This window comes from Varanus komodoensis, unplaced genomic scaffold, assembly GCF_004798865.1.
Source record: "Varanus komodoensis strain SLA01 unplaced genomic scaffold, ASM479886v1 scaffold19, whole genome shotgun sequence".
Classification (NCBI taxonomy): Eukaryota; Metazoa; Chordata; class Lepidosauria; order Squamata; family Varanidae; genus Varanus; species Varanus komodoensis.
Genome location: NW_025335550.1, coordinates 19,426,487 through 19,454,131, shown reverse-complemented (window position 1 = coordinate 19,454,131; position 27,645 = coordinate 19,426,487). Strand labels below are relative to the sequence as shown.

At 43.6% G+C, this 27,645-nt stretch overlaps 1 protein-coding gene across 1 annotated transcript in view; it reads right to left on the bottom strand.

Annotated features, from left to right (window-relative positions):
* TEK (TEK receptor tyrosine kinase) overlaps positions 1–27,645 on the bottom strand; it is a 60,055-nt gene that overhangs the window by 19,573 nt on the left and 12,837 nt on the right. The window contains exons 3-13 of the mRNA XM_044428121.1: positions 24,647–24,757; positions 22,714–22,866; positions 20,759–20,890; positions 19,058–19,198; positions 16,459–16,590; positions 13,128–13,282; positions 12,030–12,183; positions 7,890–8,045; positions 6,707–6,841; positions 4,538–4,831; positions 2,635–2,934 (exon numbers count right to left, since the gene is read on the bottom strand). Coding sequence (XP_044284056.1) covers positions 2,635–2,934; positions 4,538–4,831; positions 6,707–6,841; positions 7,890–8,045; positions 12,030–12,183; positions 13,128–13,282; positions 16,459–16,590; positions 19,058–19,198; positions 20,759–20,890; positions 22,714–22,866; positions 24,647–24,757 — 1,863 coding nt within the window. The remainder of the gene's footprint in view (positions 1–2,634; positions 2,935–4,537; positions 4,832–6,706; positions 6,842–7,889; positions 8,046–12,029; positions 12,184–13,127; positions 13,283–16,458; positions 16,591–19,057; positions 19,199–20,758; positions 20,891–22,713; positions 22,867–24,646; positions 24,758–27,645) is intronic.

Below are 27,645 nucleotides of genomic sequence, written 5' to 3'. Positions count from 1 at the left end.
AGGACAACTCCAAGCACTCTTGGATGAGACTGATTATCTGGACCCATTTCAGTCTGGCTTCAGACCTGGGTACGGTACTGAATCTGCCTTGGTCGCCCTGTACGATGACCTGTGCAGGGATAAAGACGAGTGCATCCCTGTTGGTCCTCCTGGACCTCTCAGTGGCTTTCGATACCATCGACCACGGTATCCTTCTGGATAGGCTAGCGGGATTGGGGGTAGGAGGCACTGCTTTGCAGTGGTTCCACTCCTATCTCAATGGCCGATTCCACAAGGTGGTGCTGGGGGACTATGGCTCTGTGCCATGGCAGTTATGCCATGGAGTTCTGCAGGGATCCATTTTGTCCCCCATGCTATTTAACATCTACAGGAAACCACTGGGAGAGGTCATTAGGAGGTGTGGGCTGCGGAATCATCAGTACGCTGATGATACCCAGCTCTACCTCTCGTTTTCTACCAATCCAGGTGAGACAGTGGCTGTGCTGAACCGGTGCCTGGCCGAGGTAATGGGCTGGATGAGGGCCAATAAACTGAAGCTCAATCCAGACAAGACGGAGGTCCTGTTGGTAGGTGGGTCGGGCCTCAGGGTGGGGGACCTCGACCTTGTCCTGAATGGGGTTGTACTCCCTCTTAAGGACAGGGGCCACAGCTTGGGAGTGCTCCTCAATCCAGAGCTGTCTTTGGAAGTTCAAGTAACAGTGGTGGCGAGGAGCGCTTTCCTTCAGCTTTGGCTGATACATCAGCTGCGTACCTACCTGGAGAACGATTGCCTGGCTACAGTGACACACGCATTGGTTAGTTCCCAATTAGACTTCTGTAATGCGCTCTATGTGGGGCTGCCCTTGAAGACGGTCTGGATACTTCAGGTGGTGCAAAATAGAGCCAGGTTGCTGACGGGGACCGGGCGTTGTGCTCACATAACTCCAGTCCTCCGTCAGCTTCACTGGCTCCCCATTGAAGTCCGGGCCCAATTCAAGGTCCTGGTTATCACCTACAAAGCCCTTAACGGCTTGGGACCTGATTACCTAAAGGAGCGCTTACGTCCACATGTGCCCTCCCGCCCCTTGAGATTGGCGGCACAGGCCTTTCTCCGGGAGCCCTCCGTGAAAGATATCAGGAGGGTGAGTACCCGGAGGAGGGCTTTCTCTGCGGTGGTGCCCAACTTACGGAATGAGCTCCCAAGAGAGGTCCGCCTGGCGCCGTTATTTGCTTTTCTGCGCCAGACCAAGACCTTTTTATTTAAACGTTATTTTAATTGTTCATTTTATTTATTGATTTTAACCATTTTTTTGCCAGGATGTCTCCAATATTTTATGTAATTGTATCAATTGTATTTAGTTATGGTTTGGAAGCCGCCCCGAGGCTTATGCGAATGGGGCAGCATATAAGCTCTCCAAATAAATAAATAAAGTGTGGGCAAATGACACATTACACAAGATAACATAGTTATTTGTTTGAACATTCACATCCCCTTTTCTATGATAAAAAAGTTTAGTGCGGCTTACAAACAGAAAATAGTGGCTTGTATCCTAAGTAGTCCTGCTGTAAATGGAAGGGCTGCTTCTCTTCATGGAAGGAGCTCTACTTAAGGAATTCTCCTGCTATGGAATGGGGGAAAGTGAAGCACATGCCACTGTTTCCCCCTTTCCCCCAGAGCCTTCAGCACCACTTTCTATTTGTTTTAGATGGAAAGAACAGAACCGAAGAAGAACCCTTCAGAACAGGTTTTCAGAGGGATCAGGAAGACACAAGGGGAAAGGAACACTGGCAAAAGGGAAGAGAGGTTTCCGCCACAGGCATTGTCTTATGAGCAGAGTTTTTGCTCACAGGATGTTAAAATCTAGGACATAAACCACAGGACACTTGATAATGAAACAACAACAGTAAAATATTGTCCTAGACATTTATCAGTCTGCATCTGTTTGTTGTTGATGATGTTGCTGCTGTCATTACATTGCAGCCACGTGGAACATTGGGACCATTGGAGACAATGATTTAGTACCTCATCAGCTTTGGGAGGGGCAATTCTCTTCCAGGCTATACTGTGATCCCGAGAAAATTGACCTTCCTGAAACTGGCCTTTGCTGCCAGAATAAGCTGAGGAAGGATTTCCGTTGGGACTGTAGGACTGGGGGAAAGGATAACATTCTTTTCTTGTGTGGTCCTGATCCTGATCAGCAAGCCCATGGATGTTACTTATTAAAAGAAAACAAGGGTAGGAGGATTTCTAGTTTGGCCTTTCCCTCTCTTACTATTCTGTTACTTCTACCATACCAGTTTATTGCAATTTCCTCCTCCTCTGATCATAAGCAGCACAGTCTTTTGACAAAAGACTCTGACAAAGGATTCTGCAATCTGCCCAAGCTCAGGTATTACAGTCAGAATGAAATATGCATAAGAAATGCTTAGAACACAGAATTATTTTTAGCCCTTAATACTGATATAATAAACAAAGAAATAATGGGAGGATACGCACAATATGCCTTGCATGTATTGGTCAAGAATGGTTAACCTTTAGTCCTATACGCAATTACCTAGGAGTAAGTTCCATTGAACACAAAAGCACTTACTTTTGAGTAAATATACACAGGATTGCTCTAGTAGTGAGGGGCTCACAACTCCACTGACACTAACCTTTGGTTTCTGGGAGAGTTTTCAAATCATAGGAAGGGCTTGGTGTGCTTAATCCGACATTGTTCCGGGCCTTTATCTGAACCTGATATTCACTGTTTGGCTCAAGACCCTTGAGGTGGTACTGGGTAATGGTGGTATTTCTTATGGTGACATCAATCTGGTTGTACTCGGTCTTGCCATTAATGTTGCAGCTGAGGATGATGGAGGAGATGGAGTGTCCTTCAGCAGTGGACCAAGAGATAATCGCAGAGGAGTCTGTGACATTCATAATCTTGACATTATCCGGTGAAGGAGGAATTCCTAATAAGTATGCAAGCAAGCAAGCAAACAAACAAACAAAAAACTCCTTGATTTCACATCTCTCTTTGTTTCCCCTAAGAGAAGTTAGAAGATTTGGTTTCACCCATTCACAATGAACTGGATCTGATCAACACTGAATGGCGTTGTGGATATGTTTAAAACTTGGCAATAGTGAATTAGATAAGCAGCTTTACAGCATCCATCCTTATGGGTGGCTACTTAGAGGAAAACCCCACTGAACCATTACAGCAGTTGAGTGGCACTCTGAATGTAAGCGGAATGGGCTAATGTTTACACAAGATGGGAAGAGTCTGCAGTTTCTGTCAATTGCTCCACTGCAACACCTTGAATCCTTATCCTATGGCAACCCAAAAGTATCCGGTTGTTTAAGGCTGGCCTTTTGGGGGATGAGGAAGGCTGTGGTCGGAAAGTGGGGGCTGCAGGTGGGAAACCCCATTCTGCAGGTGGGTCTCTGCTCTTCATTTTCCAGGTAACAAGTTCTTATAATTTGTGCTTTTTCTTCTATCCATACGGTCTTAAATTAGTTAGATTTTTAATGTGAGATAATGTTGAGCTTTTATGCTGACTAATCAATTATTTTAAAGTTACTTGTCAAGAGTGAATAATGAGAAGTAAATAGTGCTGACAGATTACTTTGAAAGTTTATTAGTATAGTTCATTTCTAATTAATATCTTATTTTTTTAAAAAATGACAAAACTTTTGTGCTTTCCTTGAAAGAAACAATAACCATGTTGCTAAACTTGCTGACAATCAGGAAAGAGAAGAGTTGCATGTTTTCATCCCTTTAATCAATAAGTCCCAATTTTAATTGATGAAAAAAGTTTTTCAATGAGGTCCTTAATGTTTAAAAAAATGGGGGTTTGACAATATGCAAAATTATATAAATAGCATTGACGAATTGTGAATCAACTAAAATCCTCTAATCAATTAGGGGAAGATAATTGATTCTGGTTAGAAAGTATTATAATGGGCTTTGTAGAAGCTTTAAAAATGTTCCCATTTCCTGCAGCCGCCTTGGTAGAAATAAGGTTGCTCGAACAACCTGTTGATCACAAATTAGAACAAACAAATGCCTCATGATTCCACTAGGAGTCCTCATGCATTCAGAAACCCATCTGTTATTAGTACAAAGGTGGACTTGTTACAGGTTTAGAAAAGGCAAGGGACAGTCCCAGTCAGGGCTTAACCTACCTGTACACTGCAGAGAGTTATAGTGACATCACTGTTGTGATGACATCATTTTCCAGTGGAGAAACAGGGAGGAAAGGGGAAAAGTTAGACTATGCACAAAACCAAATGACTTCTTATAGCTGCAGAAAAGATGTCAAACATTAAATAGCTGAAGCAGTTCACATGTTGTAAAGGACTCGTTCTCCAGGCAGGTGCAGGGTGCCATGTGGCAAAAGACCTGCTTGGAACAAAATGACGTGTTGCAGCCCACCAAAGCAGGCCAAAGTATACTGTACAGATTGGAAAGCAGGCCTTGAAAACAGCGTATATTGCAAAGGAGAACAATTAGGATATAACTATAGGATATAGGAGAGGTTAGGCTATTAAACAGGAAGTACCCCATTAACTTACGGTCACTGAGGGTCCATGCATACAGATAGTCACTCCATTCTCCTTCCGACTTGCTGTTCACACGGACTCGGCACATATACTGATGCCTGGGCTCTAAATTGTCAATGAGCAGAGTAGACTGATTTCGTTGCAGTGGAAACCTATCCGTACTCTTGTCACTCATATCTGCCACACTCTTCTTTTCCACTTCCATGCGGATGTCGCCTTCCCCATGCAGAACCACTGGCTGCCACGACAATTTCAGAGCGGTTGTACTTTGAGGAACGAGGGTGAGGCCTGTTGGTGGAGGGAGACCTTACAAGGTCGTGAGAAGGCATGTTAATTTCTTTGGAAAGGAAAAGCCCTTCACCAGTTGGACAAGGCATGCTAAAATACGGAGAATATTTGCTGCTGTTGTAGCCTGTGTGGTGTTACTCCCTCCACTGGTGGCTGACAAAAGTCTGATACAATTTACGATGCACTGCAACTCCTTTTTCTAAGTTGGATGTTCTCCAGTGCCTGTTTCTATAAAAAGCTATTTTGAGAGGATCTTTCCATGCACCCCATTACATGGCAAGAAGCACAACTGCGTTTGCAAGACAATATACATATGGAAAGCACCAAATCCTGGCTTTCCAATGAATAATGTTTGTTTGTCTCATGTTTGTATTATGTATTGTGTGGGTGTGCGTGTGCACGTGTGCGTCTATATACATAAACTTACACGAACATATGCAAATACTGCACAGTTTGGGAAGGTTTCCTGAAACTGTCCCCCACGCTCTCCTTTGCTGTCTTCACATGTTCTGTCATCTTAGAGGCCACGATAATGATAATGGAAGTCCTGGAAGTCCTTGCAGCTCATGACGGCTCTTTTCCCTTCCTAGTCATACTTCCTTAGAGTTAGGAGAGGAAGCACAATGCTCACTTCGCTTGGCTGCCGGATATTATGTGATGTGGCATTGTGCTGAGGGCAGCTGGAGTGAGGGCGGTGCTTACAGGGGGCAATTCGTGTCCTTCCAGATGTTTCAACCTACAGCTTCCTCCAGCCCCAGTGAGCTAGCAAATGCAGAAGGATGATGGAAATTGTGGCCTAAACATCAGGAGAAGCACAAGTTGTCCATCTCTGCTCTTGGGACTGGGGTGGAGGTGGTAGAGGACGTGACCCTCACCTAATTCCAGGAGCTGCAGGGTGGTCCCCAGTACCATGAAACTTTGTTTCATGACACACAGAGAGCCAACCCCAAAGTGCCATGCTCAGTATCTGTCTTGAATGTCTGAATCAGCCCGAGATAATCTGAGAGGGAGTTTACAGGTTTCATTTTAGAAAGAACGTGTGTCATAGAATCGTAGGGTTGAAAGGGGCCGAGAAGGCCATTGGGTCTAACCCCCTGCTGGAGCAGGATGCCAGGCACACCATCCCACTCAGATGGCCGTCCAGCTTTTTCTTGAATGCTTCTAGTGTAGGAGAGCACACAGCCTCTCTTGGTAGCTGGTTCCACTGTCACATTCATGGTCGTGCAGTTCTGTGTTTCCTTCTTTGCTCTCCAATTTCCCACACCAGCCTTTCTCATGAACTTTTGCTGTTTCCTTGGAAACTCTCCCTTTTGTTTTTGTCTTTTCTGCATTATTTGAACAGTGTTTTGTGCAGCACCAAGAAAACAGTTGAATAATAGCTCACTTTTATTTAATGCCTATCAACAGGAAGACTATGTCCATATAAATAAATATAATATAAATATAAAATATATCTACTATCAAATGAATATAAAATGAAAAGAAATAAGAAAGAACAATAAAGAGATATTGCATTTATATTTAGCTTATATGGATGGCAAAATTAATTTACAGCTTATTCTTCTAATGAATTTGAAGGGGAGGGAGGCAAATTCCATGTACATAAAAGCAACAGCTTTAGATGAAGTGTTTTAACATACACCCTATTGCACAGTTTAATCTCAGTGTAATGCAGTGGGTACTATGCAAGGCACTGTTGGATTGATCACTCACAAAATTTTACTCAAATGATTTCATAAGAATGCGCAGCAATAGTAAGAACAAAATATTTGATTCATTGCCTCTGGAAATGCTTTCTGCATGCAGATAGCTGCCCATATGCACAAAGCAGCCACAGACTAAAAACGGGATGTGACTATCCCCTTTATAGGATATGTCCAAAGATCTACATACCAACAGCAGCTGTAGTGAAACTGCCTGTTGGCCCCGGATGTCCTGTGCCCCCCTCTCCTCTGCGAGTCAGCCGGACACAGAAAAAATATTCCGTGTTTGGTTCCAGATGGTCTAGCCTCTTGGTCTTTTCAGTGACTGAGTTTGAAAGGAGAGAAAAAATTAATTAGATGAAGCCAACTAGTACAGGAGCGAAGATTGAGAGCTATGAAAATGTAGTCCCACCATGACCTCTGGTCAAATAGATTTTTCTTCATCTTGAAGCAAAGCTAAGACATGTAAAACTTATTTCCCATGGGTAGAACTGGGAGACACATACATATCACAGGTAGCACCTTTTGTGCCCTGCTGGTATGTATCCAACAGAACCATTGCATGAGTCAATGGAGCATCCTCATGTACAGGTGAAGGTCCCTGATTTTTGCCAAAATCCCCATGCAGCTGTAGGTCTGGAGTGCCCAGTCATCATCAGCAACTCTGTTAGGGCACCATGAGCTGCAGTAAGAAGGAAGAGGTACAAGTTCCCCATCCCACAAGTGTGGCTCATTCATAATCAGAAAAGATCGTTTCTTCTTCATGAGAGTAAGGACAGTGTGTTTCTTCCCCATCCCCTCTTGCATACCCATGAAAAGAAGCTTTCTAGTTCTACCTTACCATGGCTCCATGTGAAGTTTCAAGCCCAGAGAGTTAAACAATGATTTGAGAACAAGCCAGGATCTGTACACACAGCTTGATCCTGGCTTGTTCTCACCATAGTTTAAACCACGCCCACCTGAAGTGTCAAATCCAGCCCTCTGGGGTTTGCCTTATTCCCAGGCCTTCTTCTCTTTGGCCCCACTGCTTTTCCTCCAACCATCAATTATTTCATGGTTTCCCCCACCACAGGCACTCACACAATTTAAAAGGATTTCCTAAGGTTTAATTACTGGCAGTAAAAACTCTAAGCTCAAACGTTCTGGCATTTTGTGCTACTCATTACTGAAACATGGCCACTCAAAGTTTCTCCAAGATGTATAGAAAACTGGGAAACTGACAAATAATGGTCGGGGGAAATCAAGCAGGGGTCAAGGGAAAGAGTATGGCCATTTCCAGCACTCAAGAAGGCCAGATGGGGACCTCAGCTGGGCCACAGGCTTGAGGTTCTGCAACCTACTGATGAATATTCAGTTTCTGAACCAAGTCTTACCTTCCTCTGACTTCCATGGACTTTTGGCACTTTTATAGAGAATTTTAGTTGATACAATCGGTCCATCTCCGGAGTATGAATCAGCATTTGTTGCAATGGTGAGAAAATTATGTCCTCTTTCTACCAATGTTGGTTCTTTTTGAGGCACAGGAAGAACTGGTGAAGAATACGAATAGTGATACAATGATTAAATAATTCATATTAAAAATTAGTAACTACCGTATTTTTCTGTGTATAAGACGATACTTTTCCTTAAAAATATTTACGTAAAAATGGAGGGGTGTCTTATACACAGGGGGCTGAGAGGAGAACTGCGGGCGCACAGGGTGGGGGGAGACTGGTGAGGGCGCGTGTGTGTGGGGAGGCAGGGAGGCGGCAGGCAGGTGTGCGCGGCAGCAGCTTGCTCGCTCGGAGATCAGTAAGAAAAGTGGGGGGGAGTCCTATACATGGGGGCTTCTCATAGTCGGAAAAATATGGTAACTAAATTTGTTTAGAATTAACAGAAGGAATGCAAGAGCAGAGCTTGTTAAGGACCAGTGTACTGCTCTGTTTAAGCCACTGTCCTGCCTCTGAAGGGGGATCTGCAGCGTTAGTTATTCTGACATCCCCATTTCACCAAGTGCAAACCTAGAACAGAATGGATACTTCTTGCCTGCTGTTCATTCATTATAATATCCACATAGTCTCTGATGCAATGATTATTCCCCCTCCAGAATGAAACAGTGTAGGGAACAGCTCTGAAATGGGTGAAGTGAATAATACATAGGGAAACAGAGTTTTCTGGCTTCAAGCAGAAGGATGGTTCCATGATGACCTCTAGAGCATGCTTGTTTGGGGACATGTGAATGATGCCACTACAGCGGAGCAATCTGCTCATCTGTTTCGTATCTCATAGGCCTCAACCCATAAAGTTATCTTTTTTTAACCTCACACACTCAACACTAATCAAGCACATGCAGCCAAGAACTTAGAATATTCTCTGCTCTCCTTTCCAGTTCTCACTGAATCCATGAAGGATTTTCTCTTGCTTATGAAAAATACTGGTGGATTACTTAAAATTTCCAGGAATGGTGTAGTGTCAAGAGTGCGCAAGGAGCTTCATCCTTCCCTCACCCAGCATGGAAAAGCTCTGAAGATACAGAAAGTGCCCTATGATGTTGAGAAGCAAGCGTCAGCTCCCTCAGTCTCCAGGCTCATTCGTTTCCCTTCCACCATCCTTCACATACTCATAGTGCTTCTTTGCAGCTGAGCTACATCAATGGGTTCAACGGCTGATCTACACAAGCATTTTATCTTGGTACATCTCACTCGGGCACTGGGCACATGAAATGCGCCTCAACGCCTATGGAATGCGCTCCCCAGAGAGGTCCGCCTGGCGCTGCCGTTATTTGTTTTTTGGTGCCAGGTTCAGACCTTTTTATTTCAGCAATATTTTAATAAGTTTTAATATTGTCTTTTATATGTTTTTAACTGCAGTCAGTGTGGGTCGGTAATTTATTTATGTCATATTTTTATGTTATTTCATTTGAAAGAAATTAGGAGGGTAGGCACTCGGAGGAGGGCTTTCTCTGCGGTGGTGCCTAATCTATGGAATGCGCTCCCCAGAGAGGCCCGCCTGGCGACGTCGTTTTTTGTTTTTCGGCGCCAGGCGAAGACCTTTTTATTTAAGCGTCATTTTAATTGTTCGTATTATTTGATTTTATCTGGCCAGGGCGACTTATTTTATATTGTTATTTTTTGTATTTTAACTTAATGTTTGTACTTTACAAACATTTTAACTTAATGTTATGTTAAATTAATGTTTTAACTTCATGTTTGTATTTTAACTTAATGTTGTGAGCCACCCCGAGGCTTCGGCGAATGGGGCGGCATAGAAATGTTTCAATAAATAAATAAATAAATAAATAAGCTGTCCTGAGGAATAAATAAATAAACAAACCCAACGCGCTGACTCAGGAGGCTGTAATACAAAGACCAAGCAGCCAAAGGAAGGCAGTGAGGGAGTAACGCGTCCACCAGTCCGGACTTGTGCACCTTGCTTCCTTCGGGGACTGCAGCCAAGGAATTAAAAGACGCTTGCTCCTGGGGAGGAAAGCTATGGCAAATCTAGACAGCATACTAAAAAGCAGAGACATCACCCTGCCAACAAAAGTTCCTATAGTCAGGGCTATGGTTTTCCCAGTAGCAATGTATTGCTGCTGTGAAAGCTGGACCATAAGGAAGGCTGAGTGCCGAAGGATTGAGGCCTTTGAATTCTGGTGCTGGAGGAGACTCCTGTGAGTCCCTTGCACCACAAGGCGATCAAACCGGTCAGTCCTAGAGGAGATCAACCCTGACTGCTCTTTAGAAGGCCAGATCCTGAAGATGAAACTCAAATACTTTGGCCACCTAATGAGAAGGAAGGACTCCCTGGAGAAGAGCCTAATGCTGGGAAAAATTGAGGGCAAAAGAAGAAGAGGACGGTGGAGGATGAGGTGGCTAGATGGAGTCACTGAAGCAGTCGGCATGAGCTTAAGTGGACTCCGGGGGATGGTGGAGGACAGGAAGGCCTGGACGAATGTTGTCCATGGGGCCGCGATGGGTTGGACACGACTTTGCAACTAACAACAACAACAAACCATCAAAAGTATGCATGCAGACTGAAAAAACATTCAGAAAAAGGAAACTGGAATGGCAGCATGCCCTCACATTTGTCCCACGGTGGTCACCTTACACTGGGGCTTGTGTCATGTGTTAACACTGAAGAAAGACACAAACAATAAAATGAAAGTAACCTTTCAAACTGCTCCTACTTACCCCACAATTAGAAAGAGCATCATGCATTTGGGTGCAGCACTCAGACTTGCTTTGAGCACAGCGGCTTCTGGGCTGCATTCGTTAGCATCTGCCCTCAGAGCAGCAAATGCATTTGGAAAACACACCAGCATTGCTTAGCACACAGGAGAAACTCCAGTGCAGATTCTCGGCAAGACTCCCTAGCAGCCCAGCAATGCAAACATCTTGCAAACGATTCGAGATCTTCCCCAACCCAAACTGCATTTAACTAGTCCCTTGGCTTTTGTTGATCTCTGTTTCCAGTAACTCCTTTAATTTTCCATCTTAAGTTGGTAGACTCGGAAGGCCTTTAAGATCTACGACACTTTCCAGTCTTCGCTTTCATGTTTAGCTGACCTCTTCCTCAATGGTTTCCATGACTACTGAACTTATTTCTGGAGGCCACTGCTTGTGGGTACTCTCATTAGTGTCTGGAGCCAAGCACTGAAATCACAGTATTGACAAGACTGCATTTTCCTCCCCGCTTTGAGGCACTTGCTACCCCAAATCTATGTTTTGGCAAAATGCTTGATCTTGATGCTTCATCAATGTCCTTTACCCAAAGTGAGGATGTCATTTTTGGATGATCACGTTCCTTACTGGCAGACAGGCTGGTGCTGCCATTAAGCGGTGAAGCAGCAAATACTGGGGGAAGCAACAGCAGACCCCAAGCCTTTCCCTGCTGCGCTCCCGAGCCATTGCTTCACGTCAGAAAACCACCCTGGGAGTGTGGCTCTTCCTACAACCCCTAAACTAGCCTGCCATACTCAGGCGAGGGGTAATTATTGCAAACAAAATCCGCCTTCCAGTCAGCTTCTAAATGTGGGGAAGGGGCCAGCCCCTTTGTCTTCTGCCTCAAGCAGCAAAATGTTGTGGGTCAGCCCTGATCACAGTCCAATATCAAGTAAGATGTCCGATCCATTAATCATCCTAAAGACAGGAACTTGTTGGGCAAATATGATATAACTGTGCAGTAAGGAAAAAGTTTATTTGGCTGTGGAAGCCTGTTTCCTTAATTTCCCCTAAGAAATCTAGCAACTATGGTAGCTTCCTGATATAATTAAAATACTTTACTTGTTTGGAGAGTCTCACCTATTCACCTTCTACATAAAAGGATGGGGGAGAGAGGCCTGCTCTGAAGTGGATACCGGATGATGTTGCTCTTTGCTGCTCCCTTCCCGCCTTTTTACTCACCACAGGAGCTGGCCAGAAAATGCAAAGGGCACCTCAGGCCAGTTGAAATCAATCAGATTTCACCGTACACAGGCACTTAGTTTGCATCAATTTCCGCAGGATTTAGCTGTGCCCAAGCCTGACAGCAGTTACCTTTAACTGTGACATGGACCAGTTTCTCCACCATGCCTGCTACTGTCTCAACACTGTAAACCCATATTCCAGAATCAGAAGGCTGGACATTCTCGATGTGAAATGTGGCTTCTGTTGCTTCTGATCGATTGCTTCTGTTGGCCACTGTGATAGGCTAAAACAGTAAACCATACAAAAGAGGGTTGAAATTGGGGACATGTGGAACATTCCCCCCATCCCTGCCACAGCCAGTTAAGTTTAGGTTTACTAAACTTCTTCTTTTTGCTCCCCTTGAAATTCTTCAGGTATTTAGACTTAGCAAAAAACCAGACATTCACTTTGCAGTCACAACACAGGTGAAATTTGATTACAACTTTTTTGCACCTAGAAAAATGTCATGCTCGTGGCATTTATGCTTCTATTTTAAGAAACCATCAGAAACAGAGGAAAGACCTAATACATTTTCATTACAGTCTTGTAAGATCTTGTTTATTTGGCCACAGCCACCAAGGAATCCTTGTTCCATAGTTTCATGGACCCAGGACTGATCCAGCATTAGCCAGTTCTTGTTCTCTGCTTCTGGAATAGACATGCAGTCAGAGGGCAGACAGGTGGACAAGTGCTCCCAATGCTCAAGTCAAGTCTGCTACTGTTTGCTTAACCATAGTTAAACACTATTAACTATCATAGTTTAACTAGCTATCTTTTAGCCCCTGGTTGCCTTCCACACAGGGTGCCCATGTGTATCTCAGTGGACAGTCCTCTGTTTATAGAACTGTACTGTTCAGTTCTAAAAGTATGGAATTGCAGGGTTGGAAGAGTTCTTGGAAATCATCAAGACCAGCACCTCTGTTCACACCACAGTAAGAAAGAATCCTCTTTCGCCTGCTCCAATTTAGTCCAGAAGAGCGATCCAGCTCCCAGATGACACTAGATTGCTCATCCCTGATCAAGTGTGGTGATTTTGCACGATGCCTTATTAAGGAAACAGGATCCAGAAATTTCAATTCCAGTTGACACAGGTGCGAGGGCGCAGATAATGAGGGAAGGGGGCTTCAGTGATGAAATAATACCATCCCCATCAGGATAAAGCCTCCCCTCGAAAGATCAATGACTCACCTGAAGGACTGACCCGTCCTTTTTTATCAATGTGATTTCACCTTCTGTAGGAAGCGGTTTGCCAGTAACTATGCAGGTAGATTTAAACTCTGAGCCTGAATTGAGTTCCACTGTACTGGGTAAGTTCACTATCTGAGGTGATTCATCCGGTGCACCTGTGTGTGAAATGAAGAATTCTCAACCCTGTCCATTTTTCTTTTTCACTAGAGATAAAAGGGAGCTGGTGTAGCATTCCTGCCCCTTTTAGAAGACGATTGACCATTTTGTATGCATCGAGCACTGAAACTAGCACTGTAAGATTTTGGCTGCAGTTCTAGACGCGCTGGCCTGAGAATACGTCCCCATTGAACTCAATGGGCCTAGCTTCTATGTTGACATGTATAAGCCTCTGCCCAAAGGCACTGACAGTGCCCACCCTATACATGTACTCTCAGGCAAGCATGTTCAGGATTGTAGCCTTATATCATAAAACAAATAAAAAGAAAATGTCTGGGTAACAAGACACTACAGCATGGGTCCTCAAACTAGGGCCCGTAGGCTGGATCTGGCCCGCCATGCCCATTTATCCAGCCCGCCTCAGAGGTTTTGGACTTGCTGCGTGCACATGCGTGCCCATGGCGAGGTGGGGGCTTGCTTATGCGGAGATCATTTTGGACCCACCTGGAGGCAGCCCGCGCCCATCGCCAACACCTTTCAACTGGCCCTGTTAAAAAAGTTTGAGGACCCCTGCACTACAGTGTCTCTGCAGTGATTTTGTTTGTAAGCTGAAAATCTAGTCTTGTGGGGATTCAGCAGGAAATCAATCATGCAGCCGATACAATCATGTATCAGCTTAGCGCAGCTGATCTCCTACCTAGATTAGGGGCCAATTAATGCTGCAATCTGATTCATATTTAGACAGAAGAAGTCTGACAACTCCCAGCATTCACCAAGTCTAAAGCTTTAATGTATTAATAGGAGAAAAATCAATTCCTAATTCTGAGAATTGAGGGCATCATCATTTACAGTTTATTGTCTATTTGGATTGTGGTGTTAGATTGCTCTTTCCTTCTAACCTTTGAAGGTAGCCTTTGTTTATGAAATAGATGCTTATTTTATTGTGGAAATAATTCTTCATTTCTCTATATTAGAACACTTACTTAAATTTCTCAAAAGGGTCTTTATATTCAGGATACAAATTGACCATCAGGGGCTGAAATTGGCCATTGAAATGTCTTGCATGGAGGGAGGAACGAGGAGGCCAGCTTTGTCTCCACACAAGTTCCACCATTCACAGGATGCTCATGCTCATTCATGCTCGGGGTTTTGCAAGCAGCCTCATTGGATTACACTGTTAACTGATTAAAGCAACTGATTAATCAGATAAAAGAATTAATAGGTTGATAGGCCTACCAGATAGCCTTCTTTGAATAGAGCTAACATTTGCCACTTTCTTGCAGCCTGAAACATGGCTAATTGCCCCATTTCTAGCTGGACCCTTCTGTGGTGTCACTACTGATGTGTACGCTGGATCAGGGCCTGCTGTGTGGTCCACAGGAGGCCACCAGCTGGCCCCGGGGGCTGAGGCTGGAGGAGCTTGGGATAATAATCCTTGAGCTCACTCAGTGCCCAGCCATGTTCAGCCTGGCCAGTCTGGGTGGGGTTAAGTTAGAAAGTGAGCAGAAGAGGCGGAAATGCCAAGAATCATTGTGTAGCTGGTTACTTGGCAGTCACACCAGCCTCCCCTGCTGAACCCAGGCTAAGGGAAAGCAGCAAGGGATGTCCTCATGGTTGGCAAGGAAGCTGCCCAAATGCCATCTCTCCCTGCCTCCTCCTTCTGGCTTAACCCTATGGGGCCTGCTCAGTATGAGCAGCAAAGCTACTGACTGGGTTGCTGCCATCGACACTTAAAGCGGTGGAAACAGGAAGGGCAACCTTTGTTCAGATTCCCCCACCTCATAGCCAACAAGAAGGTGAGAAGGAAGAGTTGCCTCATCATAGCAATGGTCAGTACCAGACTGGTCCATTGGCCGGTCTAGTTGTCAGCCATCACCTTGGATGTTAACCTGGTCTTGATACTGCGGGCTCCCTTGTTCTATTATCTGAGATCATCTTGGATAAATGGTTACTACACACATGCTGTGCAAATCCAATATAAATTGATTCCCTGGATGCCTCTGGAAAATAAATGGCTTTATATACTTTTAAGACAGTTTTAAGCCTTTCACAAATACATGTTACTGGCCTGAGAATTTCTGTTGAAGGGAAGCGTAAGCTTATATACAAGTGTAACCTACCAAGCCCTGAACATCCTGGGGCCAGGTTACCTGAGAGTGTACTTTCTCCCTCATCAAACTTTTTCCTGATGGTCCTACATAGACCTCTGGAGTCCACCAGGGGAAGGACAGTCAGTGTGGCAGCCTCATTTCCATGGAATTCCATGCCTCAAATGGTCAAGCAAGCATCAATATTGCACAGGTTTGGGTGCCTACTAAAGGCAGCCATGTTTGGGGAAACCTTTCTTGCAGACCAGCCAAGATCTTAACCTCTTCCTGATATCTTTTACTTCTTTTAACTTTGAAGTATTTTCCGCTCCAGAATCTGGAGCTTCAATGTGGAGTGGCATACAAACATGGTAAACAAAATAAGTAAAGGAATCCTTTTTATATGAAAGTTGTAATTAATTGTCTTCATCACAAAGCCTTTATCTTGGCTTTCACACTCCATTTTACAAATGGGAATCTGCTTGAAAACCGTAGAATCCTTGTCAGAGTACAGGGAGGACAGGTAGGTGATCAGTGATGTGTTCTCCTGTTTCTTTTCATCAAATAACTACATTTTTTTAAAGTAGTTATTTGATATCAGGCCTTAAAAAGCAGCCAGTGTGTGTGTGTGTGAGAGAGAGAGAGAGAGAGAGAGAAGATCCTTTCCAAAAAAAAGGATTGCCCTACTTCCAAGATGACTTTCCGTCCTTGCAAGCGGCCTTTTTTCTCCACAGGACAAAAGCAATTTAAGTAATAGAATTTCGAGGGGACAAACTGCAGGAAGGAAAAGCAAACCTTCTTTCTGCTTTTCTTCCATGGAAACTGACAGCCCCAAATAGCTGCCTTTTTACAGTTTGAAAAAGAAACCTGTTTCGAGAATATCCATGGGTTCTCTGAGGCTCATCTAGCCTGGCCTTGTTTTAGGCTTAGCTCATGTTTTAGGCTTATCTCATGTCAATGATGCAAGTAACACTTTTCTAAAGCAAAGGGTCTGGAATGCCTGTCTGCACAGGAGGCACCAACTTTGGGGACAATGTCATACAAAACAAGAAGACTGCTGTTGCACTACAATGTTACCTTTGCTTTACCTTCTTTTTCACATTGCAGACCATGCCAACCAGGCTGGCACACACATCCCTTAATGCTGTCACACATTCCCTGGTTACTGCAGTTGTTACACTTCAGTTTGCAATCTGGCCCATAAGAACCAGGCTCACAAGCTGCAGGAGAACACGGAGAAGAGGAGTGTTAGCACTGTGGCATCATGAAAGCTGAGCATTCCAAGTATCATCGGTCGACCGTAGACATGCTTGTTCTCCTTAAATATATTATCCTCGGGGTCAGTGAGGCCCTGGGCAAGTCTGTTTTCTCACCACTATTGCGACCAGCTGCTCTTGCCTTGTCCTTTTTCTTGCCACCGCTGCCGCTTGCTTGTTCACAAGATGAGATCTTAGGTGGAAGCAGGTAGTGGCATCCTTTGCTGTTCACCAGCACCACCACTGTCTGGACCTGAGTAAAATGCTGGTCCACAAGAAGATGCTCCTCCTCTTCATCTTTGGAGAGATGAAGAGGAGGAGCAAGTCCTGGTTAGGGGCCCTCAGCGGCTGCCCAAGCACACTTGACATCAGCCCTGGTGAGTGTGCTTGGTGCCTTACAGCACAGAAGAGGAGGGGAACTTGCAGACTGAAATTTGATACCGGGGGAACAGAGAGAAAGCAGAGGCAACAGAATGTGGAGGCTGAGAAGGGATGGCCCTTCATACCCATGCCTTTCCAGCCACGGGATGCTGCCCACTGCAGTTATAAATATTGTGTGGCAAGAGGACTGAGCATCAGTGCATCCAAGCAGTTAATCATCAAGCAGTGAGACCGTGGTAGTACGCATGCCAGTTCTGTGAAAGTCAACATCGTGGGTGTGTGGAGTGAGCAACAGCAGTTTGTCAGGTCTGCCAGACAGCACTGGACTGCGGCTCTCCAGGACACCTGGAAGGGGTTTCTCCCATCCCCCTACAGGATTCCCAAAAGGCTCCTGGCCTCCAGAAAGCTCAGGAGTAGGGATGGGCAATGCTCAGGTTTTGGTTTTTGTTTTCATGAGATACTGAATACTTTAAATACACCAGTGCTGTATGCATTGTCAGTCTTTCTGCATGAGCATGAAACAATATATGCGATGATACAGCAACACAATTCAGAAGGCAATCAGTACATGTTAACTGTATACCATAAAGACCCAGCAGGGATATTACTATTTTCCTGCACATTAAAGGTTGCACAAAATGGGCCCGCACATGCTGCCCGTAAAAGTGAATTGCCGGAGGATTTCTCCTGTGCCCCTGCTTCTTTACTTTGCCCACCACAGTACTTTTGGGTCAACCAAGCCTTCCATATAACTGCTTTTCTCCAGTCGCTACCTGTGCTGCAGGGCACCGTCAGAAGCCTGACTTCTGCTTCCTAGTTACTCTGGTTAAGGGCTTCTAAGATCTCCATGGAGCAATGCCCTGGCCTCATCCCACCCCTTCACTTCTGTAGGCTCTGCTCTTGCTATCGCATAGGTGCCTTTGGAGATTGACTCCCAGAGCATCTGAACCTGAGGAATAGTGTGTCTGTTTTACATGCTGCCTCTGCTGTTTTGTTCCCTGATTCCAACTTCTGATTTGAGTTGGCCTCCTCCTGGCTCAGTGACCTTCTGGAATGGATTCTGCATGGCCCAGATCCAGAAAGCCTTGCCCACATCTGGCCTTTAGGAATACTTTCCACAGAGGGAGATAAACAGTCAAGGAAGCCATCTGTGGACCCAAATCAGTGCCCAAAGGGCCACAGGAATTTTTGGATTCCCAGGTCCAAGGCTGGAGGGAATGTGCTGATGTTGGAGTTGGGAATTTGACCTCTGGCTCCCCTCCTCCCTTAAAACCATGCAAAATATGCAGGTGCGAGGACAAGGAACTCCAGATCACCTCTTCAGATAGCAGTCCTTCAATGCAACTTTAGTGGTCCACAATACAAAATCCAAATTAGTATCTGAAAGAGTTATGCAAACTACATGCAAATTCTTGTATGTATTGAACAGCCTTGTGCTGAACCTTTGTGTCATATTCTAATGCTTAGGAGATATCTCCACCATAGGATAAATGGAGGGAACTGTCCAACAACTCCAGCAGTTGTAGTTCAGGGAATGAAAAGATTTCTAGTCCAGAATTCTTAAGCACTTCATCAAATTACAATTTCCAGGGTTCTTGAGGGCATGTCTTGGCAGTCAAACTGATATAAAACAGAGGAGAGATAAATTTTTTGGAACTAATCAGATAGATTAGACCCTTTTGACATTGCTTTGTGAGCCAAAATACCTTGATCAAACATTATCACCTGCCCTGCAAGACCCTCTTCCCACATTCCAGTGCCATGTGTGGGGCAACTCCACCACACAGTGCAAGAGTGCAGCAAGTATTTCTTACAGGTGTAAAGTGCTTGCAAAAGTCTTGCTTGCTCAGATCACCCAAACCTGATTAGACAGTGCCATCGGAGAAAAATACGAACAACCGATATGAACCACCAGTGACTGGATTAAAAAATTGTACTTGGGCCCAATCTGTTACTTTCCTTCTATGGGAAGGAAGCTGCATGTTAGGAGTCTTTGCACCCTACCTTCTGCACAGATACCTCCATAGGTTGCTTGTGTATATGTCCTTACCTTTGTCACACTGGAGTCCCTTCCATCCTGATGCACATGAGCAGCCATATGGATCAGGCAGGCAAAACATAAAAGACTTGCAACCTGATTTTGCCTTACAGGTTTCTTGGCAAGCTCTTCCGAATCTGTTTTCTCCACAAGCTGTAATGAGAAGGAGTGTCAGGCCCATGAATTATCTGAGCATCTATAATAGCAACCTTTGTTGTCTTCAAAATACTGGGTGCATAAACCAGATTTTAAATATATCCAACTCCAAACAGGTTATTCTGATGAAAGCACACTAACCCATTTGAATCTGGTCACGTCTAACAAAAGGAAGAACCCATCATAACATAAGTTGAGTTTGGAAATGTGAGAAGTCCAGTTGAAGTTGCGTAAGAACAGGTTGCATACCTGTAACTGTGGTTCTTTCAGTGGTCATCTGTGCATTCATACATCCAGGCAAGTGAGAAGTTGACAGCCGAAATGGGTTGGTGTTGTTAATGCACTACTGATGAAAGGACGGCTAATAACTTGGACAGGTTGAACCAAGTCGCAACTCTGTGCAGCTTTGGCAAAGGAACTCCATGATTAAGCATCACTGGTACAGGGACTTTTCTGATGGTGGGGAGCATCAGAATTCGGATGGTGGAGGTGAATTCCCACCAAAAGTTCCTCAGCTATGGAAACTTAAAAAAAGCATTGTGCAGGTATTGAACCCATGTGTGTGAAGCACAGAGACCACAAAGAAGAACTTCACTAATTCCAAAAAGAAGTTTGCTCAAGTGACCAAAATAATCAATCAGAATAAACCATGTTTTACCATAAATTTAACCAATATATTCACTGGTAGAAACATGTGAATTATTCATAGAATTGTTCAGGTAACTGGAAAATTTGCAAAGGATCTGGTATTCTCTAAAAACACATGGATGTATAATTAAATAATTAAATAAACAGAATCATAGAAGTGTAGTAGGATGGTAGGACAGGAAGATAGGATGGCCAGAAGGCCGTCAGGTCTAACCCCCTGCTCGGTATAGGACTCCTTCTCAGATGGCTCTGAGAAATTAGAAACACCTAATTCAGAAAGAAAGGGCAGTTGCAAAACAAGACTTGAGAAAGTTCTAGCAAAAAAAGAAAGAAAAATGTGAGTACAGTGCTCCTCAGCCACAGTCTGATCCCCACTGGATGCTGGCTCACATCTTGTTCAAGAAGTTAATTGCACATTCTGTGAAGCACATTCTGTTAGACTTTCTTCTAACATTCTTGCTCAGGTCGCAATCCTATACATGTCTTCTCAGATGTAAATCCTATTGCATTCTGTGGCACTTACATGCAGCACACGTAATGCAGCACATTACCTATGGATTGCAGTCCAGGAATTGGTCAGGATCTCAAGTTGCTACTTATTTAGTCTTGGATCTTCAGTTATGCCATGGGTTGTACTTGCAGAGAGACAGAGGACTCTGTCTGTCCAAATTCCTGCCAGCAAGGCCAGAAGGAGGCAATTCCTCCCCATACCCTCCCCCCAAAAAGGAAAAAAACCATTTACCCACAAAGCTAGATAAGAAAGAAAAAAACCATTAAGTACTATGGTACTTAGTCCATATAGCTAAGTACCAGCATGGTGGGATGGCAATAGAAGATACGTAATCAGATGATGGATAGTTGGAGTGGAAGCGGTCATACCCCATCTTATGCAAAAAGGCCTTCTCTTACCCTTCTCGCATGTTTTCCCCATGAAGCCTGGCGGGCAAATGCATCCTCCGGTATCTTCATGGCAGATGCCACTGTTCTGGCAGTCTGGACAGGGAGAGTTGCATTCTGGTCCCCATTTCTGAGCTTCACACCCTTCATGCAAAAGTATAATGAGAGCTGGTGAGCTGATATCAAGTTCCTAAATGAAAAGGGGCTGGGTGTAGTCATGTAAGAGTTTATAGAGTTTTACGAGGGTTTCTCTTAAGGCCAAAACTGGCATTGCTATAAATCAGTATCTAGCAGCTGCATTTTTTTCTTAAAAAAAACCTAGACCAAAAAGCACAATTATCCAGAGTAGGCACAGCGTGCCATTGCAGATCTTAAACTCCACTCCCTGTGCTTGGGTCCCTAACAGGATAGACACATGTGCCTATTTTAGATTAAGGATTTTAAAAAACCCACAAAGCTAGATAAGAATTTAAAGTAATGCTTGTTTTAGACTTCCACACTATCTGGAACACCATAAGAAAACAAAAGTTCCCAAAGATGGGCAATTAAGGTTCTGGAATAAATGTTACAGTGTTGACACACTACAATTCATGGCTGGTAGGAGAATGTTTGGCCTGCTGGGCTTCATGTGCAAGTCCTCTAAGAACACGCTTTCCCCATATCTCAGACATGTATTTTATAATTGTTTGCATTGCATTTGCTTTTATTATGTATGACACGCTGCAAGCGTCAGCTATAAGGTATTGAACTGGATATTGAATAAATTGAATAAATCATAATGAAGGATACCGCATTTCCACTTCACAGAAATGTGTGAGAAGGCATTAAACTGTAGCACTCGTAATTCAATTTATTTGTATGATTTAAACCACACCTTTCTACCAAAAATAGCACTCAAGGCAGCTTATAAAAATAATTTAAGATGTATTAAAGCAACAACACAGGTTAAGCTGCAATAAAAATGATAAAATTTGCTTCTGATGTTACTCCTCACAGAGCTCCTAAATACCGTTTTTTTTTAATCCCTTGATGGTGACATCAAGGGGGAAATGCTACATTAGCCTGCATAATCAGTGTCCCACCAAAACAGGCCACTGACCATCAAACCAGTCATACCTGATGGTCTGCAGTGCACTTGAACTCCCACCCCAGGAAATAAAAACAGAAAGATTAATCAGCCCCTGTTTGGTTGCCATGATTGGACAGAGTTTGGCTTGCCAGAGTGTAGATACATACCTTAAAAACAGCTGCAAATAGTCAGCAAAAGTCAGAACTGAAGGACACATTATCTTATTTGCCCCTTTTCAAAAGCCTGCTTAAATGGGCCACTTATTCTGAAGACAAAGCAAGGGGCTCCAACCTGGAACATCCTCCCAATCCAGAGCGGGATCCCAGGCCAGTTTTCCACTGAAAATGCCCTCCCAGGGCCAGATGCCGCTGAGCAGAATGGTCTGCAACAGGCATCACTTTTGAGGAAAACAGTAAGAGAGGATGGGTGGTATTCAGCAGCAAACTGGCATAAGGCTCTGATCCAAACCAGGAACAATTTCCAAATAAAAGAGGCCAGTTAACCTTGCTTTTTATAAAATGTTAAGTCTCTAACATGTAATTTGGCCCTCGGAAAAAAATCCCCTGCCGTCATATTTCATACATTTATTCCCACCGCTCTTCCTCTGGCAAGGCAGCTTGCAAGGTTCTCCTCCTCTCCATTTTCTCCTCACAGCAACAGGCTGAGAGTCAGCAACTGGCCCAGAGTCGCTCAGCAAGCTCCATGGCTGAGTGGGGACTAGGGCCTGGTCTTGCAAGTCCCAGCCCAGCGCTCTTAACCACTACACCCCACTGTCTGTAGCCTCAGCATGGGGGCAGATGAGCCCTACTCTCACAAGAGTGTGGGAAGAGCCTAACATCTGCCAGGCACTAGGGGTTCCTATGTCTACTTTCCACTGAAGAATCGGGTGAGGTCTTACTTCGTACTATCAGCCGAGTGTAGGCCGAAGTGAAGTGGCTTCCTCCAATGTATCTGGCAGAGTAGACGCCTGCATCGGAGAGCTGGACCGGGGTGAGAGGCACTTGTAGCACAGGGGGAACTTCGTGCTTGAGGACCGAATAGATGAAAGTACCTGCAGGGGAGAGAGGAGCCTGTATCCACACAACCGAGGATAAGCTCAACCACGGCAGCCCCAGTGACTTCCTACATACGTGTTCGCTCCTTGATGACTGCAGCAGGGATACTGTGCACGCGTGAAAGCGCTGTCACGGATAAGAGAGTACTTTTACAGTATCTGATATTGCCTCTGACCCAGAGAGTTGGGAAGTTGGAGGTGGAAATAACAGAATCATATCAATGTATAACTGAAATTTTGTTATGCACTAAAGGGGCTCCGTATTCCTTCCCGGCCCCTTTCTTGAGGAGGCAACAGCATGTTCTGTCCTTCAAATATCCTGAAGCAAGGCTTGCCACTGTGCCCATTTCACAGACACATTCCTATAAGTAATGAATTTAGTAGCTTGATTAAGGAGTTGTCCAGTATCAACGCTCCAGTTACCCAGTTTCTGCTTTCCAGTTTCCAATCTTCAGTAATGATGGGGGAGAAATATATTCCTTTCACATTTTGATTTGAACTTACCTAATTTCACACTCCTAAACCAACATGTGAGCTAAAACTTTGAAATTCATATTTCTGTGACTTTTGCAATGGAGTTCTCCACTCAAAACATGCATATAAAAATTCTTATATTAGGAAGAAGTGCAGACAAAAATGTGGCTTTTCATAAAAGTAACAATTTATAAATGAATTACATTAGGAAAATTTCTTCCATGAGATGTATGTATTAAGCAAGCAACAACAACACAAAATGCATATGTTTCATCCATTTAAAAAAATTAAAGTTTCATCCCATTTTGATAGATGGAACTTAAGGCTGAAAAAATTCTCCAAGTTCAGAATGAACTGAACTTAAGATTGAAAAAATATGGACTAGAAAAAAACTGAAATTGTCAGATTTATTCATCCTTTCAGCTGGAAATAGCTAGACATGCTCCCTGAACTCCAGCTGTTCTTTTGGCAAGAAGAATTACACCCTTTGACCCTTTCCTAGAATGGGTCTTCTGTGACACATAAGAAAGGAAGTACTTGCCTACTGACACATTTATAGGTTTAAATGTCTTAGAAGTGAGGAACAAATTTTATACAGGAGACTATAACACACTCTGTGCATGATCATGGATCATGCTTTTTGTGGTTAAAGAGCTAGGTGTTCTGCTCAGTATATTCTGAACCAACCTATATTTTCCATCATTCCTGCTTTGGGCTTTTCAGCCAAGCTTCTGAACAAGTCTAATAATTTATATTTTGGGGAGTGGCTGAGATTAAGAGCTGGGGAAGAACCCCAATCACATTGCTCCTCGTAAGTCCTGCAGTGAACTCATTTAATGGGATAGGTTAGGTCAAGCTTTAGTCCAGTGGAAAGGTGGTGACACCCAAAGCCCATTTCAGTTGACTTGCACAGTGACACTGCCTGCCCCCAAAGGGTGCTGGATTAAAGAGTTGGGGTTTCCTAAAGAACCACGGGCAGTTTCACAAATGCAAGGCTTTGATTAAGACATTCTTTGGAAGTTCACATTCTGCTGACAAAAGTCAAATCATAAGATAGCAAGAGATGGCCTACAGGCCCAGCTGAGATGTCTGTCCAGTACCTAGATTCAAAGGGAGTGAGTGGCTGACTCCCACTTGCTCCCCTGCACCTACAGTAACATGTAAAATGGCCACCCCGTTTCCCCCCACTTTTCCTGTGTGTGTAGTTGACTCTGTAATAAGAAGCCCCACGTGCCCAAGAGAATCTGCTCACTCCAGAGCATGTACATTTTCAACACAGAAAGAAGAAAGAGGGCATGGATACCATTTTTGTAGATGACGGCATCCTCCTCCTTAACAACCGTTCGGCTGAAGGGAATGTTGACGAGTTCCCCCTTGTTGGCTGTGATTGTTAAAGCCTCTGGAAGGAAGGAAGCTAAAATTGAAAAACAGAAACAAAACCATGGCATGTGAATCAGTCGGAATAAAGATGGCCTCTTTGTGGATCTTCCAGAATGGAAGATGGAAATATAATATTATATTCCTGTGCTGTCCAAGTGTGAGATTGTGTAATTCAATGTATGTCTTAATTTTATTCAGCTATTTAAAGTGCATAAACAACAAAGAAGTAACCATACTGAACTATTTGGGAATATTAATCACAAGGGAGAAGACAATTTATAATATATGCTCTAGGAGCAAGACTTTCAGACTTTATCTATGTGGGCTGTTTGAATTAATCTCAATTTTTCAATATTAGTAATAGCCCAATGACATTTATTTCAAAATAAGGCATTCTGTAATTTCTTTTTTGGTTTCCTTGGGCCCCCACACCCACTCCAGAGCCATAAGCCTTTTGTACAAGCTGTTTAGTTTATCCACAAACTCTTTAGTTCACACTATTGTTAGAATGGAAAGGAATCCACGTTCTTCAGCGGGCTTCGTTCCAGTATATTTTTAGCTTGTGGCCTATATTGAGTAGTTCATTCGTTTACGGTTGGCCTGGATTGAGTATTCAGAGAAGAACAATACCTGGGCTTCGTAGGAGTGGCTGTTTGCATCACATGTAGATTAACATCTTAGACTAGGATCCAAGGGTTCCTTGAGGGATACACAAGGGCTTCTGTGCACACTTGGGGTTTCTCTGTGTTTGTTTTCCCAACCACTGTTTCCCCCTTGCCTCGGAGGCTGTCCCAAGGCACGGCACCCTTGTTTCACAAGCAAGTTGACAGCCTGCCTTTCAAAGGGATCTCAGAAGATCTACTGGCTACTTTATATCCTCATCATTCCAGTTCGGCGGTCTTCAAGCTTGAGATAGCCAAGGAATCCTCCTCAGCATGAAAAATCAGTGCAGGACCCATTCATAAACACGTTTCATGTAATGCTAGTTATTTGAACAAAATGTTACACTATTGTACAATAGTACAATAGTTACCTTATTACTTAGTAACTAAATAGTAAATTTAATGAAACAATACTAAATTTCAGTATAGCATCACTAACATAACATGAACAATTATACTTCATTTTAATGACTCGGATGTGCTTGTGTTTTGCCACAAAGAAAATAAAAATTTGGTGTTTCTGATGACACTTGTAAGTACATTTCTGGTTCTGCATCCCTGTATTAAGCCTGTGTAATTGTGATTCCTTGTAATTTGAATCCACTTTTGCTTTAAAATGAACAAATCTACTTTTAAAGGTACATGTGGATTAAAATGAATGATGATCTTACCTAGTTATAGACTTCTATTTTAAGCAAAACAAAGAAAGGAAGATCTCACAATTTCACTATAATCGTAGGCGTAGACCCCTGCATAATTCTCACTGAACCCCTAGATGATTTTCTCGGAAGCCTGGGGTTCTGGAACACAGTCCGAATACTGCGGTTCTAGCCCATCATGGTCTAGCTTGACTAGCAGCAACTTTCCAGGCTCTCAGTCAGAAAGAGAGGTTTATCTTGTTAGCTGGAGATGCCAGACAGTGGACCTCAGAACTTCTGCATGAAAAGCACATGCTGAAGGATGAGCAGGTGTCCGACTTTACAGAGGATAGTCCTTTGGTTTGGAAGAGTCCACTACCTAAAGGGCTAGCTATCCCAAGTCTAGTTTAATGATTTAAAAACCATAAGAAGGTCTTTTACTCTTGAAGCCCAACTCTTGAAGCTCATCTGTGGTTATCCCCAGACAGCAGAATTGAGTACGCACACCATAGGTCACCTGCTCACAGTCTTATGGTTCATTGTATCATATTTCTAGTTAATGCATAGTCATTAACTATCTAAAGAACCGTCTCCACCCATATACACCTACCTGCCTGCTTAGATCAGCTCAGGAGGCCCTTCTACAAGAACCACGCCTCAGGGAGATGAGCAGGGTGGCAACGAGGCAAAAGGCCTTTTCTGCTGCTGCTCCCCATCTCTGGAACTCCCTCCCTAGGGAAATTCACCTGGGGCCATCTTTATTTTCCTTTCGGTGCTAGGCAAAGACATATCTTTTTAGGATATTTTTTAACAATTAGCCTGCATGCTGTGGCCATTTTTAATTGCTTTTATAGATGTTTAATTCATTATGTTTTAATTGGTTTTAAAGTATTTTACTCTGTTGATATGTTTTATGCATTGTAAGCCTCCTGGGAAGGCCTTGGCAATTATAGGTGGCCTATAAATACATGTAAACAAACAAACAATTTCTAAATATGCCCACACATATCTGCTTGTATATTTCAAACATTATTCAATTCGAAGTCCTCTTTTGTCATCTTTTTTAGCCCTGTATAAGTAGTCACTCAGGATCACTGAGTCATAGCTCTTCTATGACTTCATAGTGTCTGGGACAGTTCCGCAAGATGCAAACTATCTACAAAGTGGCTTGGTATATAGGTTTATAGGTTGTGGTCAGTTAAAGACTGGGTGGGAATTAATCATGGGCAGGATAAAACGCAATCAAAGACATTTCTCATATTACTGCTGGAGTACACCAATGAACCTTCAGAGATCAATCGTCTACAAAGACAAATCCTCTGACACAGACCACAGATGACTAAGCTGAGGAAAGAATGGCTGCATGACAGCATTCCAGAAACAGCCCCAGGAAAGGGAAAGTTGTTTATGAGATCCTATTTTGGTCCAAATACTCAAGCATTCATCTTCAGACACAATCCCCTGTCTGTTTTGGAAAATCTAACAAGGAAAGCCTTGTTTAATAGATGCTTTACATTTTTACTGTCATAAACACAGAGAAGCAAAGCAAGCAGTGATTGTTCAATTACTAAAAAAGGTTTTTAATATGCACTGTATTTCATTTGGCATTCCAATATACTTCA